At 38.5% G+C, this 16,383-nt stretch overlaps 1 protein-coding gene across 4 annotated transcripts in view; it reads left to right on the top strand.

The window, feature by feature from the left end:
- Positions 1 to 16,383, top strand: part of DCDC2C (doublecortin domain containing 2C) — a 108,388-nt gene that overhangs the window by 44,305 nt on the left and 47,700 nt on the right. For all 4 annotated transcript variants that reach the window (XR_006289388.1, XM_043542290.1, XM_043542289.1 and 1 more), the window contains exons 7-8: positions 12,610 to 12,775; positions 14,585 to 14,685. Coding sequence is in view for 3 of the 4 variants with exons in the window: in XM_043542290.1 (XP_043398225.1) it covers positions 12,610 to 12,775; positions 14,585 to 14,685 (267 nt within the window). In the remaining variant the exon portion in view is untranslated. The remainder of the gene's footprint in view (positions 1 to 12,609; positions 12,776 to 14,584; positions 14,686 to 16,383) is intronic.

Raw genomic sequence — 16,383 nt, 5'->3', positions numbered from 1 at the left:
ATTGCATGATGGTGAAGTTTAAAGTTCAGAAATCTAAAATCACCTGTTTTGACAGGGGCTGTTACTTGGTCAGGAGATTCTGGGTTTGTTACCAGCACCCCACAAGAAGGACCTGAACATGGTGTCTATTTTGGTAAAATAAAATAGGAATGTGGATAGGGAGGAAATTCAGCATAAAAGGATTCTGGAAAGGGCATTCATTTTGATTTGGTTTTTTCCCCCAAACGGGGAGAGGTAGTATCTGTCATCTATTTAACTCATGATTAATAGGGGCTTGACTATGTTTTTAATTTAATTAGGGAACAGGATGTCCAAATATCTGAGGTGCATCTGTTGCCATCTAAATATCCCAATAGGAGAGCTACTGCCAGCTAAATCCAATAAGATCTTCATTGTTTCCGACTTATCCCAATTTATTTTGTAGTCAGATAATTTACCAAAGTTATCTATTGTTTGTACAATATTTGAACTAGCTTGATCCGGATTTTTAATCAATAGGAGGATGTCATCTGCATATAGAATAATTTTTGTCTCTGGAGGCCCTGATTTGATCCCTTGAATCCCTTGGTTCCCTAATTAGTTCTGCATGTGGTTCTAATGTTAGATTGAACATGGTGGGGCAGGGTGAGGGACATCCCTGTTTAGTTCCCTGAAACATATCAAAGCGGGGGATATTGTGCTATTTGTTAGAAGATGAGAGTTGGGATTGGAATATAACAGCTTGATCCATGAAATAAAGGATTTCCCCAACACAAATTTATCCAGGGTAAGAAACAGATATGTCCAGTTCACTCTGTCAAAGGCTTTCTATGCATCAAGTGAAATGATTGCATGGGAATTTCAGGACTGATGCTGGAATGCCATAACATTAATCAACAGATATGTGTTGTCTGCACTGTCTTTTTAATAAAACACAGCTGAATGGGGTGAACCAAATCACTCATTACTTTTTCAAACATCTTAGCCAATATTTTTGAGTATTTTTATACCCAGTATTGATTAAAGAGATGAGTCTATAACTCATTTGTACATCCTTACCAGGTTTACGTAGTACAGTAATTAGGGCTTCCCTCATAGTAGGAGGTAATGTAGCTTTCTTTAAGGCATCTTCGTAAATATTTAACAGCTTAGGGGCTAGAATATCTTTGAAACTTTGATATAATTCTATCAGAAGGCCATTAGGGCTGGTGGTCTTGCCCAGACTTATTTCTTCCATGGGTTTGATTATTCCCTCTGATTGCAAGGGAGAGGTTAGCCTCGGGTGCTGCTCTTCTGAGATTTCTGGGAGGTTAAGAGTTCCAACAAAACTATTCAGTTGTTCTGGGTGAAGAGGTAAAGCATCATTGTAAAGAGCCTGATAGAATTTCAAAAATAGATCACTGATCTCTTTTTGATTAGTAATAATTGGCCCTTGTTCTGATTTGAGTGATGTTTTTGGAACCTTTGATCTCTCTCTTTTAATCTGTATGAGAGAGGTTTCCCCATTTTCTCCCCGACTCCCAGTATGTTTGACTCTTAAAAAAAAAAAAAAAAAAAAAAAAAAAAAAAGAGCAAATTTCAGCTTGTGCTGAAGTCAGTCTGTTTACTTCATATGTTAGATTAATTAATTTTTAAAGATTTTCTTGGGTAGGGTAGTTCTCACATTTTAAATCTATAGCTTTAAGTAGAACATATAATTTCAATTACTGAGCCTGGCTACCTTTCTTCCTACCTGCTGAGTAGGAAATGAACCTGCTCCTAATAAATGCTTTTAGTGTATCCCATAGAATGGATGGGAATATCTCTGGTGTGTCATTTTGAAGAAAAACTTTAATTTCTTCTGTGACACAGTTCTGAAAATCTTTGTTTTTCAAAAGAGAGGGGTTCAGTCTCCATCTTTTATGAGTTTAGTTCAGCTCAGGAGGAGAAAATCGTAATGTCTCTGATCATGATAGACTTGATTTCTTTATTAAGCACTGAGTCCACCAGATTTGTAGAAATCGGAAGAAATGTATTTGTGAATATGGGGCATGTGGGGAAGAAAAAAAAGTGAAATCCTTCATTGTAGGGTTCTGTAACTACCATACATCTTTTAACCCCAATTCTTCTATGTAATCTTATAATTTTTCTAGCATATGATTGTGTACACTGGGGCTGACTGGCTAGTTTATAAAGGGGTTCAACACCTCATTAAAATCTCTTGCTAGGATTGATTCTAGTGGGATATTAATTAATTTTAGAAGAAAAACTTGGATCATCTTTATTGGGTCCATATATGTTAATTAAGGTATATATAGTATAAGAGATCTTAGCCTTCACCAGCAAAAATCTACCTTCCTCATCTTTATTTACTCCTAAAATTTGTAATTTGAGTCTTCTGTGAAATGAAATTGCTATACTGTTGGCAGTGGAGGAGAAATTGTTAAAACACCCTTTTTTCCCAACCTCTTTTCCTAAATTTTCTGCATCCAAATCATTAAGGTGGATTTCCTGTAGGAAGATATCTTTTATTTGAATAATTAGTGCAAAGGAGGAGGTTAGGCATCAATTATAAAGGCTGAGCCCTTATAGTGAAGGAATGAGAAATGCCCTGCTGTGAAAGGTGTACGGTTGTAAAAATATGGATCAAGGTAAAAAGATCATAGTAAACTAGGGTTGGCATACTACAGTTTATCAATAGTGCAGGATGATAATGGTGCCAGGGGAGGCATTGTAGCTATTTTTATAATGTAGGAAACAAATAGAATGTACATAGGCCTGTGGTATTTTTGTGTATATCTTTAATAACGATCTGCATGTATGCAAATGCTAGGGTGACCAGATGTTCCGATTTTATAGGGACAGTCCCGATATTTGGGACTTATATAGGCTCCTATTACCCCCCACCCCCGTCCCGATTTTTCACACTTGCTATCTGGTCACCCTAGCACGTGCACATGCATTCACATTTGAAAGATGAATCATGGGAGGAACTGCCAAGGTAAGTAACAGTATTTAAGGAATATTATACTATACTATAGTATAGAGCACTAAGTGTAGTGCACCAAGCACTTAGGAAATATTTATTTACACAAACTCTTTTCTGGCAGATGTTCTTTATTTTTGTGTAATTTAAATATGGAATGAATCTTAATTTGACCCAAATGGTGTTTGTTGGATTTGCCTCTTATGTATCTGATTCTTTTTTCACTTTAATAGAATTATCGTCATCCAGCTATAGTGAATTGGAAGAAGGGTTGAAAGAGTAGCAGAAATGTGACCTTACAAGAGTGTTAGTGATTACAGACAACATAGAGTATCATAGATGAGTGCAATGTGTTAAAGTGTAGCTTGATTGCTTATTTGATTCAGATGGATGAATATCTGAAGTTATATATCGAAACCAACCTTTCAAAATTCATGTGCTGTAGTGCTGGCTTGTTAATATGAACATTTCTAACATAATGAAAAAAGATGTGGACTATAGGATATATTTTGTATTATTACACATGCAATAAGGATTACCCATGTCTAACACGTAAGGTTGTAATCACTATTCCAGCTGCTAGAAAGAAAGATTTAGTAAGATTGTAACTACTGAATGCATAAATTAAACGCAATAAAGCTTGTTAATATAAGACTTCTGTATTAAAAACAACTAGTTCATTCACAAAAATTGCTGAAGAGAAAAATTATGTAACTAGTGAAAAATTCAGGTAAGGGTAAGATTTAATTTTTTGCAATTTTTTTTTGTACATAGCATGGGCACTGCAGTTTAATAAATTAAGCCGAAAATATAAATAAAACTCAGTGAAGGCCACATGCTTCTTACTTGACATTTTAGGTTAGTAATTTCAGGGACAAGGCAGTATCTCACGATAAATGTGAAACATTCCTGTCATCAATCAACATCATAAAGAAGCAACACTGGAGTTCAAATGTTAGCAAATCTTCCATTTTAATACATGTTCAGATTAGATATGTCATATGATGGAAAACACAGACGACGCTGCTCTGATGAGATTCACTTGAGAAAACAGCACAATGTCTTTTGCATGCACCTTCAGTCATTTTGTTATGGAGATGGATTGACTTCAGAACAGGCTGCTACTGTTCTTTGTTTAGGTGGCTATATAGTTCATCCAAGGCTGTCTTGGGAAACTATTTTTTTAGTATCTCAGTTTTCTAACCTATTACAATAATACTGAAATGAAACTAGGTTTCTTGAAATAAGTGTTATTAATGAATAAATATAGTATTTGTAATAGAATGTTGCATGTTTAGTGCTTTCTTTCCTTTTCTGTAATTGTAACTTCTGAATATGGATTGGTTAAATGGTGTTTATTTTTAAGTGAATTAAGAACACCAAAAAGGTGCCAGAGCAAAAGCTGAGTGACTGGGGATAGATCACTCGATAAATTGCCCTGTTCTGTTCACTCCCTCTGAAGCATTGGGAGCAGCCACTGTTGGAAGACAGAACACTGGGCTAGATGGACCCTTAATGTGACCCTGTGTGACCATTCTTATGTTCTTATGTAAAGCAATGGAAACTGAAGGTCTCTACTTATAAAATAAGCACAGTGTGGATAATTACAATGAAATCTTCCATGTACTGCCTTTACTAGCATAATTCTATCCAACTGAGAAACTACATCTAGAAATGATAAAGTAGTTCAAATCCCTTGCTGATTTATGTCTTGGATTATGGTTGTTAGCTAGGGTGACAATTGGCATCAGTTATGATACTTCACTAGGAACTGTACTGAGACTACTTGCTAATTTCAGATAGGCCACGGAACAGACATCAGATATTAACAACATTCAGTCATTTCCAATCCAGTATGGACTGAGACTGTAAGCAAGAAGTGAAAGATTCTGTATTCTAACTATGTGTATTTTTATGGATTGTTAAGGCAATATAGGTTAAACCTAAAAGACACATGTACTGTATAAATCTCCTATAAGTGTCCTGTTCTGCAGACACTTACTACTGGGCACAGTGCTTACTATTGTGAGTTGTCTCCCTGACTTCAGTACAGGGACAGGTTTATTTGTGGAAGGAGTTCAATGGAAGCGTGCCTGTTTACAGCAGTGCTGAACTTGATCACTTCGGTAATTTTTGACATCTTACCTGGAACAAAGTTAAAAGTGAATGTATCCTTAGGAATTTAGACTATAAAAATTACAAATATATTCTAAAATAAAATATTTGACATTCAGTTTCTTTTCAGTTCTTCATGCACGTTGCCCTAGCCCAATTATCCATTAGCCAAATATAATAATCTACATTATCTGGTCTGAAATTAAATGAGCAAATGTACCGGCACAATGTCGTTAGTCGACACTATCTTTAGATGACATTTTGCTGCCCCATCTTGCAGCACTTATGAATGTGAATAGTTCCAGTGACTTAAATGACAACCAACAGTCATTTCACAAGTATTTGTTAGACAACCTCTTAAGTGATGCTGATCTATACAATAACAATGGTCAATGTAACAGCAGAACTGATGATACTAGCAGCAAAAGAACTATGTATTTATAATTTAGATTGGGTAGATAGTATAAAATCTGCAAAGTCTTTAGTATTTGGATTCATAGGAGCAGCAGTAGCCAACGTCTCCTATTGACATTTCTCTTTTGTATTATGTTTGAGAAAGATACTTGTTGCACTACTCTATGGGATTGGGCTGAGGTGATGGAACTTCTTTGAAATATAGATGCACCTCAGACATGTGCGCACACACACATACCTATAATACATTGCAATGACAAATTTCTGTTGGAACCTGTCTAGTGAGATAAAATTCCTGATGCACTAATAGAGAATATTTGAACCACCAAACTGAAGAGCACTTTTTAACGTGTGACTCTTGGTCACAGTAGTTTTCTATAAATAAGTTCCTAGTTAACTTACCAACCAAGCATTCCCTGTCCCCCTCCTCCCCCTCCCCCCCCTGCCCTGCAAAAGATAAAAGTGATGTCGATACAAGCATAAGAAAGGATAGGGAACAAATTAAAGTAGCTGACAGAATACTGTAGTTACATCAGAGAACTAAAGTGCAACCTCTAGAGCAATAGAACACATTTCTACAGAATGCTTAATACATTTTACTGTCTTTTGAATCTGGTTTGAATGAGTACCTCCAGATGATGTATAGTCCATTATCACTAATAAGTATACAGTACTTCCTTTTTTCTGGATCTGTTCTCTAATATCCATTTTTAACAAATCATATATTTTTCTCAGATTTGCTTTAAAATCTATAAATGTAATTTTAGTGTAACATTTTTCATATCTAATTAAAGCAACAGTATATCTTTTACGTTAAAGGTATAAAGGTGTTTCTTACTGTACAGTGAAATCCCTAATATAAGAAATCAGATGAGAAGAAAATGTTTACTTTTATGTTTTAAATGTTGTAATTTAAAAAGATTTCTTTAAAAAAAAATCACAGCTCACCGTAAATTGATACATACATATCTGAATGCCACTTGAAAGAGGAAAGGTGGTCATTGTAAAGTCAGTATAGCAACAGGAAAGTAAGAAAGGTTCTGTTCTGGCTCCCAAATCATCAACCAAATAATTAACTGAGGCCAAAATTTTCAAACTTGAGTCCTTAAAATTAGGCATCTAAATCCGTGTTTAAGCACCCAAATAAAGTGTCTGGATTTTCAGTCTGCCTTCACTGCCAAAAAAGGTGTATTTTTACAATTAGATAGTTAACTTGAATTAGCTATCTTGCTTTAAAATCCTTGTGGAGTCAAGGCACAGGTAGTTTTTATTTCAGTGTCGCTAATCGAGGTCAACCTTGTACCCCTCACCTGGAGTTTACCTCAACTAGGTACATAGAAGTAAAAACTACAGTATGTTATGGTAGGAATTTTGCCACAAGACATCTAACGCAAGTTAAAACATACCATTTTTGGCAGTGAAAACAACCTCCAAGTACCAATCACTGGGAGCATCTATGAAAATCAGGCCATGTTTTTGGATTTGGGCAACAAAGTTTGAAAATTTTGACCTAAATTTCAATTGCAGGCCCAAATTATACCACTGGTTAAACCCTACTGAAAACACTATTTAAAGAAGAAGAACACGCCCCCTCACTCCCAGCCTATGAAACCGCAGCTTGAGTTTTCAGAGCTAGCAATTACAATAACCATATTTCTGCTTGCAAACAAAGTGAACTTAAATCATAGAAATGTAGGGCTGGAAGGGACCTTGGAGGTCATCTAGTCCAGCCCTCTGTGCTGAGGCAGGACCAAGTATAGCTAGACCTTCTCTGACAGGTTTTAGTTTAATCTGTTCTTAAAAATCTCCAATGATGTGGATTCCATAGCTTCCCTTGGAAGCCTATTTCAGATCTTAACTACCTTTATAGTTAGAAAGTTTTTCCTAATACCTAACTGTGGTGGGGTATACAAACGCCAAACTGGAGAGCAAAGGGTTATGGAGCTCCTCTGGGCCAGGAGGCCCTGCCCCACTGCACCTGCACAGGTTGGAGGAGGAACTTAGAAAGGGGAGCAGAGTAGCTCAGTGGCAGGCAGATAGTGGAGGTCAGCTGACCTACACTCTGAGCTCTGCTGCTTGAGGCCTGGCTATAGTGATGTGAACAAGCCTACAAAGAAAGGACCGTTGATTCTGAAGGTTAGAGACTTTATCTTTGTGTTTAATTCTTTACTTTACCCTGTGGGAAGAGAGGGGACTGGTAGGAAGTGATCCAAAGAGGTAGCTGCATAGCACCTGAAGGTGCAGGATTTAGCTACCTAACATTATGCTCTGGATTAGGGCCCAATGGAAAGGGTGGGCCTGAGCTCCCTTACCAGCCCTAAAGAGGGACAGCTAGGGAAATCCATTTCTTGGTGGGGAACCTAGTTGGGGGAAGACCCTAAAGATGCAAGGGTCTGGACCACAAGACCCTCAACCCAAAGGGGAAGCCCTGAATCCCTTGCTTAATCATGATGACCTCCCTGTTATTGGAGACTCTATATATACCCTGAAAGGGGTGGACTTGAAAATGTGACTTGTCTGGAGAACTAAGTCACTGAAAAGACAGATCACTGCAGAGTAGAGCAGTAACAAGAAAGGTGAATGCTGGGGAAGAAGTCAACCTGCCACATCCCCTCCTGATCATTAGGCAGCCTTGGTGGTGAGTGTTCCCCTTCACACTAACCGAAATCTCCCTTGCTGCAGATGAAGCCAATTACTTCTTGTCCTACCTTCAGTGGACATGGAACACTGATCATCATTCTCTTTAACTGCCCAGAACCGGACACAGTACTCCAACTGACCAGTGCAGAGTAGAGTGGGACAGTTGCCTCCTTTGTCTTACGTACAACATTCGGGTTGATACACCCCAGAACGATATTAGCTTTTTTCTCAGCTGCATTACATTGTTGACTCAGATTCAATTTCTGATCCACTATAACCCCCAGATCCTTTTCAGCAGGACTACTGCTTATCAAGTTATTCCCCATTTTGTAGTTTATTCATTTTGATTTTTTTCTTTGTACTTGTCTTTATTGAATTTCATCCTGTTGATTTTAGACCAATTCTCTAATTTGTCAAGGTCCTTTTGAATTTTATTCCTGTCCTCCAAAGTGCTTGCAGTCTTTCCCAGCTTGGTGTCATCTGCAGGTTTTATAAGTATACCCTCCACTCCATTATCCAATGAAAATACTGAATAGTATCAGACCAAGGAGAGACCCCTGAAGGACTCTACTAGATATATTCCCCCAATTTGATAGCAAACCCATTGACAATTATTCTTTGAGTTTGGTCTTTCAACCAGTTTTGCACCTTATAGTAATTTCATCTAGGCCACATTTGTCTAGTTTCCCTATGAGTATGTCTTAAGGGACTGTGTTAAAAGACTTACAGAGATTAAGTCATACCATGTCCAGCTTCTCTCCTATCCACTAGGCCAATAACCCTGTCAATGAAGGAAATGAGTTGGTTTAGTACGATTTGCTGTTGACAAATCCATGTTGGCTATTACTAATCATCCTATTATCACCTAGGTGCTTATAAATTGATTATTTAATAATTTGTTCTGGTAACTTTCTAGATATCAAAGTTAGGCTGACTGGTCCTGTCAAGGTTCCTTCTCCACTCTGAACTCTAGGGTACAGATGTGGGGACCTGCATGAAAAACCCCCTAAGCTTATTTTTACCAGCTTAGGTTAAAACTTCCCCAAGATACAAACTTTTTTACCTTTTGTCCCTGGACCTTATTGCTACCACCACCAAGCGTCTAACAAAAATAACAGGGAAAGAGCCCACTTGGAAACGTCTTTCCTCCCAAAATCCTCCCCAAGCCCTACACCCCCTTTCTTGGGGAAGGCTTGATAAAAATCCTCACCAATTTGCATAGGTGAACACAGACCCAAACCCTTGGATCTTAAGAACAATGAAAAAGCAATCAGGTTCTTAAAAGAAGAATTTTAATTAAAGAAAAAGTAAAAGAATCACCTCTGTAAAATCAGAATGGTAAATAGCTTACAGGGTAATCAGATTCAAAACATAGAGAATCCCTCTAGGAAAAACCTTAAGTTACAAAAAGACACAAAAACAGGAATCTACATTCCATTCAGCACAACTTATTTTATCAGCCATTTAAACAAAACAAAATCTAATGCATATCTAACTAGATTGCTTATTAACTCTTTACAGGAGTTCTGACCTGCATTCCTGCTCTGGTCCCGGCAAAAGCAACACATAGACAGAGAGAACCCTTTGGTTACCCTCCCCCTCCAGCTTTGAAAATATCTTGTCTCCTCATTGGTCATTTTGGTCAGGTGCCAGCGAGGTTATCATAGAATCATAGAATATCAGGGCTGGAAGGGACCTCAGGAGGTCATCTAGTCCAACCCCCTGCTCAAAGCAGGACCGATCCCTGACTAAATCATCCCAGCCAGGGCTTTGTCAAGCCTGACCTTAAAAACTTCTAGGGAAGGAGATTCCACCACCTCCCTAGGTAACGCATTCCAGTGTTTCACCACCCTCGTTGTGAAAAAGTTTTTCCTAATATCCAACCTAAATCTCCTCCACTGCAACTTGAGACCATGACTCCTTGTTCTGTCATCTGCTACCACTGATTATCATCTGCTACCACTGGTTATCTTAGCTTCTTAACCCTTTACAGGTGAAAGGGTTTTTCCTCTGGCCAGGAGGGATTTAAAGGTGTTTACCCTTCCCTTTATATTTATGACAGGTCCATAATTCGTTGGGTCCTCTTTGTTCCCCTTTTAAAGTTAGGTACTATGTTTGCCCTTCTTCAGTTCTGTGGGACCTCACTTGCCCTCCATGAGTTCGCCAAGATAATTGGTAACAGTTCCAAGATTGCTTCAGCTAGTTCCTTCAGTACTCTAAGGTGAATTTCGTCAAGCCCTGCTGACGAGAATACATCTAAATATTCTTAACATGTTCTTTCCCTATTTTGTCTTGCGTTCCTTCCCCCTTGTTAATATCTGGTCACAATTCACCTTTTTAATGAAGACTGAAGCAAAATAGTCACTAAACACCTGAGCCTTCTTGAGGTCATTCCTTATTAGCTCTCTTTCCCCAGTAAAAAGAGCACCTACACTTTCCTTTTTCCTTCTCTTGTACCTAATGTATTTATATAACCTCTTCTTATTGCCTTATGTCCCTTGCTAGGTATAACTCATTTTCTGCCTTAGCCTTTCTGATTTTGTCTCTATATACCAGTGCTATTCTTTTGAACTCATTCTTAGACATTTGCCCATGTTTTCACTTTTGTAGGATTCTTTTTTGATTTTTCAGGCCATTAAAGAGCTCCTGATGGAGCTATATTGGCCTCTTCCTTTTCTTTCTGTCTTTCCTTCACATCGGGATAGTGTACTGTTGCTTCTTTAATATTATCTCTCTGAGAAACTACTAGCTCTCTTGAACTCCTTTTCCCCTTAGATTTTTTTCCCATGGGGGTTTACCTAAAATTTTCTGACTTTTTTGACTTCTATTGTACTTATTCCACTGTTCTCACTCCTTCCTTTCCTTAGAATCATGAATCTATCATTTCATGCTCACTTTCACCCAGATTGCCTTCAGATTTGCAACTAGTTCCTCCCTGTTAGTCAGAATGATGTTTAAAATGCCTGTTCCCCTTGTTACTTCTTCCACCTTCTGAAACAAAAGGTTGTCCTCAGTACATTTCAAGAACTCACTGGACATTTTGGGTTTTGCTGCATTAAAGTCTCCTATTACTACCACGGCTTGTGTGATTTTTCTCTGGAAGTGGAAACCTGGAATACCATTTTCACAGTAGTTTTGCTGAGTAGTTCCACACCTTAACTCTTGTTAATAAATGTGCTATTTTGTTTGGTTTTTTACTAGTGTTTGTTTGCTTTAGCAAAGCTAGCCCAGGACAAGCTAATGGGCTGTCTGTTTAAAGTGGCAAAACCAAGGGGGTTGCAAGTAGAGCTGGTTGGAAACTGGAATTTCCATTCTGTGGGAAATGCCAACATTTTTAAAAGTTTTTTTTGTTCCAAATTGGAACAAAAAGCAAAAGCTAAATTTTGAAGTTTACTATGAAGTGAAACCCCCAAAAATGTTTGTTTGGAACTTTTGAAACATTTCATTTTGATAATGTTGAATCATTTCATTTACATAAAAACATGTTACTGCAATAACAAAATGTTTCATTTCATCTTTTCATTTTGACTCATTTAATTTAGACTTTTATATTAAAAACATTAATGTGCAAACTTATATATAATATAAAAGTCTAAATGCAATGAATCAAAATGAATTAAAACAAAACATTTTCACCTTATCCAATGAAACATTGTGACCTCATCAAAATGAAATGAGAAAATCTAAATTGTTTTAACCTTTTCCCTGTTGCAAAACTCATTAAAAACTATGAAGTCTCACAAAATGTTTTCTTTGACAGAAAATTGTTCCATCATATTTTTCAACCAGCTTTAATTGCAAATCTGATTAGTCTTTCCTCTATCTTAATGCTATTTCTACATAAGGACTGCTGTATTAGAAGTCTCATAAAGATATGTTTATTGTCTATACATATGTAAGTACAACTTCTCAATGTTATGTCCCTACCTACAGTGGAAATCTAATGAGCTGACCCACACACAGGAACCTAGCAGCTTCTCTGGAAAAAGCATAGTCATAATTTTTAGTCACATGCATCTAAAACTGCAACTATAACAGTATGAAAATCTACATTATAACAGCAATAATCATGATATGGATTAGTTCTTTGCCATTGTAAATTACAGTCATGGTCTGGTTATGGAAAAAGGCTTTAGAGGCTAATAGAAATATCCTTGATATTGCAGTAAAAATTGATGAAAGCCATTTAGTAATTTTTAATAGTCTAAAATCCATTTAATCTCCCAATTCCAGCTGTTGCTCCTTGTTCAGCCCTGTAATAGCGGCAGTGCAGGAATGAAAGTGGAAGGGCTGTTGCTCTTTTCCAGCCTTTGCAAAGTCAAAAGGCCTTCTAAGAAACTAAAGCAATAAAGCAGATGTGTGTGAAGGATTCTGAAGTGCATTGTTGTTAATGCTGAATGTTCACAGTTGCAAACAAATTACTTGGGCATATTTAACAGTTAATATAAAAGAGATTGTTAATCATTTGGATGTTCTCTGTTTAATGTTTCATTTAGTCAGAGAAACACAGTGCAAGTCAACCTTCATGTAAACATTCAGCAAAATCACAGAAAAGTCCCAAACCAGTAGATGGAAAAGCACATTCAGTTTTTTATGCCAAAGAAAGCAAAGAAGTCAAGAAGGCAAGACCTGAAAGGACTACACCCCTGGGATCTGATAAGGGTAATATGAAATACTGCTTCTGTTGTGTAAGGCAACAGTTATGTTTTAAGAATTTTATTTTGATGAACTATTTCCATTTTTGTTTTTTTAAGTCTATGGAATGGTTGCTGAAATGTTTCTATTAAATATAATGTATGAGGAGCAGAGAAGTGAAAATATTTATTGCTCCTTTGGAAGTAGTACAGAGAAAACACACAAACCAATATTTAAAATATAGGTGCATATAGATAGACTTCTTAATCCATAATTTCCTCGCAATGTCCATGTCATTTGGTCAGCCATTTTAGAATGGTTTATGGTGAACATGGTGAACGGTTTATGGTGAACGTAACAGTGTGAAAATATATCCATTTATATCACTTATTTCTTGTATAAAATCATACTTTAGGAAAAAAAACCCACAGCTGTTGTACTGTATACATACTATGTATATTTGTGTACATATTTCTAAACTTTTCTTAGATTGTAAGATCATTAGCCTGGGGTGTCAGGATCCCAGCTATTGGGGTGCAGGGTTGAGGCTAAGGCTTGGGTTGGAGGGAACTTGAGAACATGGTCTGAATTCCGTCTAGAGGGTCAAGGCCAGAAGCAGCAGTCCGTACCAGCATCGTGCCATAGGATCAGGTCGTAGTTGAGGTCAATGAGCTGCATCGGGTTGGAGCCAAATGAGCCAGCCAAAGCAGGATTAGTGGAACCACAGCAGGGCTAGGCATTAGAAGTGGAGCAGGGGACCAGGAACTGATGTGTCAGGAGCAGAGCAGGGGTCCAGGAGTGAGGCCAGGTGTCAAGAGCAGGGCTAGGGTCAGAAACCAGGAGTAAGGTAAGGTATCAGGAATGTGCAGCACAATCTGTTTGCAGCAGCAATCCAGGGACCCAAATAGTTGTGCAGACAGCCTCCAGGTGTTTACCCCAGACCTTAAATAGCATTCTTGGGCCAATCAGGGAACACAGTAGGCTTTGCCACTCAGGACTGCTATAGGTGGGACATCCAGTATGCTTGAACCTATTGGGCTCATAATCTGCTGTTCCATGCTTCACTGGAGCTGTTGGGTAGCAGTGTGGATTGAACCAGCAGACATGGGTTTTAGAGCCCAAGCACCTCATGTTGGGATTGTGTCCACCTGCCTACCTCTGTTTATATGCAAGTTTCTTCTAAACATCTTAGATTGTAAACTCATTAGACTGGGCGTTGTGTCTACCTGCCTACTTACATTTGTACAAAACCTAGCACATGAGGAGTAATCAGGTCCTCTGCATACATTAATATTAATATTAAATTATGCAAATTGCTGATCTTCATTCTGTCTCAAACTTCTGAATGTATATTCTTCCTTTTTATTAAGAAATAAAACATAATAAATTAAATTAAGAGAAGACAAGAAGAAATTTATGTTTTGGCTATTTGATTGCCCTTTACTCTTCTAGGGCATGAAGACTGATAATTCAACATTTTTAGTCTGTTTCTGTAATAGTTTTAGTTTACTGGACATTGATATTTGCACTGCTACATAACCCTTTTTTGGCCAAGTGTTCTGCACAACACTTCCTAGTAAGTCCTTTCAGGCAAAAATAAAATATTTCAACAGGAATACATTTTTTTTCCTTGAAACTGATTAGGTTGTGCAACTTTTGGAAATAAAGCCAATAAGATTAATGGTTTTTCTTATTATAGAATTGATTCTTTACTTACTAAGAAAAATAATGAATTTTAATAATCCTACATGTCAGTTTGATGAACAAGGAACTGTGACATGTTCATGGAGGTGTACAAGCAGTATTTGATAACTAATGTTTTCCATTACTTTCCAGCACCAAGTATTTTTAAAGCTGGTAAACCCCGGGGAGAAGTTCAAGGGGCAGCAGAGGTACAAGAAGACAAAAATCTGAAAGTGGAAATGCCTATTGATCAGGTAAATTCAAGGCAAACTTATTGCCCTCTAATAAATTTATTGGTATAAAATATTCTTGGCCCTTTAAAATAGGAAGAAAGAATTTAATTAGCACATCCCCTCTCTCCCTCTGTCTGTCTTTGACAAGAATAAGGTAGAAATAGATTTCCTAGAGTCTCTGGGCAAAAGCAGCCCTTTGTTTAAGTTACTGTAACTATTATATTAGAAAAATTAGTGAGACCTGACTAAGCTACTAGTCTGTAAAAATCCCATGGTTGAATTAAAGATAGAAGTAGTGAAAAAACTTGGTGTATGATCTTCCACTTTCCTTGCTGAATTATACATATCAAAGCACATGTCTTCTCTATTAGTCTTAATGAAAAAGATCAGCAAGCCTTAAATAAGGCCTTGTCTAGATGAGGTCTTAATTTGCACTGATATTTCTTGCACATTGATTGGTGCATATTAGACAGTCTGCAATAATTGTGCATCCACTGTAAAATATTTTCTGTTTCAGTATGGATTGGTTTGTATACATGGCATGGACTTTGGGCGGAGTAGGTGAGCAACATTCTGTGCAAGTATCCCAGAGTGCTTTGCTTTGCTTTGTTGCTATTCTGTATGCATTCTGGGACTTCTCTTGCTTTGCGTTGTGGGATACTGTAGCAGTGTGCACTCACCGCTGCAGCGCCTCCTGCTGGTCATCCAGGAATTAGCTCATCCCAGCCTCAGAGCGCCTCCTGTTGGCTGGTGTCTCCCTACCGACATCTGCTTACTGGTCAATCTCGACCACTTATAGTACTTCTGATGCCGCATCCCTCACCAGCCCACAGTGCCTCCTGTCCTGGGTACTGCCAGTGACAGTACCCCCACACTTGGGCTCCTCCCTTCCCCAGGGAACCCCAATCCTCTAAGCCCCCCTCACCTCAGTGACCCACTGCCAGTCTTCATCTAGCCCCTTCCCTCAGGGGCAAACTGTAGTCTGAAGTGGCCACTCATCATCAGCCAGGGGGTTGGACCTGCTGCCTTTTCCTACTCTGGCTGCTCCCCACAGTCCCAGTGCCCCCTCAAGCCTAAGAAGCAAAGCCTCAGCCTGGGAGTTTGCCAGGTTGGAGCTCCTCCTGCTGCTTCTCCCAGCACTACTCTGCCCAAGGTACCCCCCTTCTGCTTGCAGGCAGCCAGTCCTTCCCTCTCCAAGGCTGGAGAAAGACTGAGTGCCTTCTGATCCTGCAGCCCTTTTATAGGGCCCTGCCTGGCCCTGATTGGCTGCCTCCCAGTCTTTTCTGATTGGCTCTTAGCCCCAGCCCTCTCCAAGGGCTGGCTTTTAACCCTTTCTGAGCTGGAGCGGGGTGACCGCCCCGCTACAGATACATAGCAGAAGTTAGCTGGGAGTGAGTGGAATTGTGGCACTTGGGGATAAGCTCAACAGTGCCCATGATTCCTCTCCTGCCTTCTTATTCATTTCTTGTGGGCAAGCCTGTTCCATTTTCAAAACATCCGGCATTTTGTGTCTGCTATCCTGGAATAGTGCTCCAAGTTGTGATGCTGACAACTGCCAATCCACAGAGACTGGTGAACATTTATTTGAGATCTCATTGCCAGGTGACTGTGGCTTTGGATGCCATATGCCGAGCACTTTTGGCAGCTGCAACAGCAGCTGTACCAGATTGTTTTGGAGACTTGGGGTGATCAGCCATTGTGGCAGAATGTGAGGATGAC

Source organism: Chelonia mydas, chromosome 3 (assembly GCF_015237465.2).
Source record: "Chelonia mydas isolate rCheMyd1 chromosome 3, rCheMyd1.pri.v2, whole genome shotgun sequence".
NCBI classification, from domain to species: Eukaryota; Metazoa; Chordata; order Testudines; family Cheloniidae; genus Chelonia; species Chelonia mydas.
The sequence above is the reverse complement of the archived record's forward strand: the minus strand, read 5'-3'. Positions and strand labels throughout refer to the sequence as shown.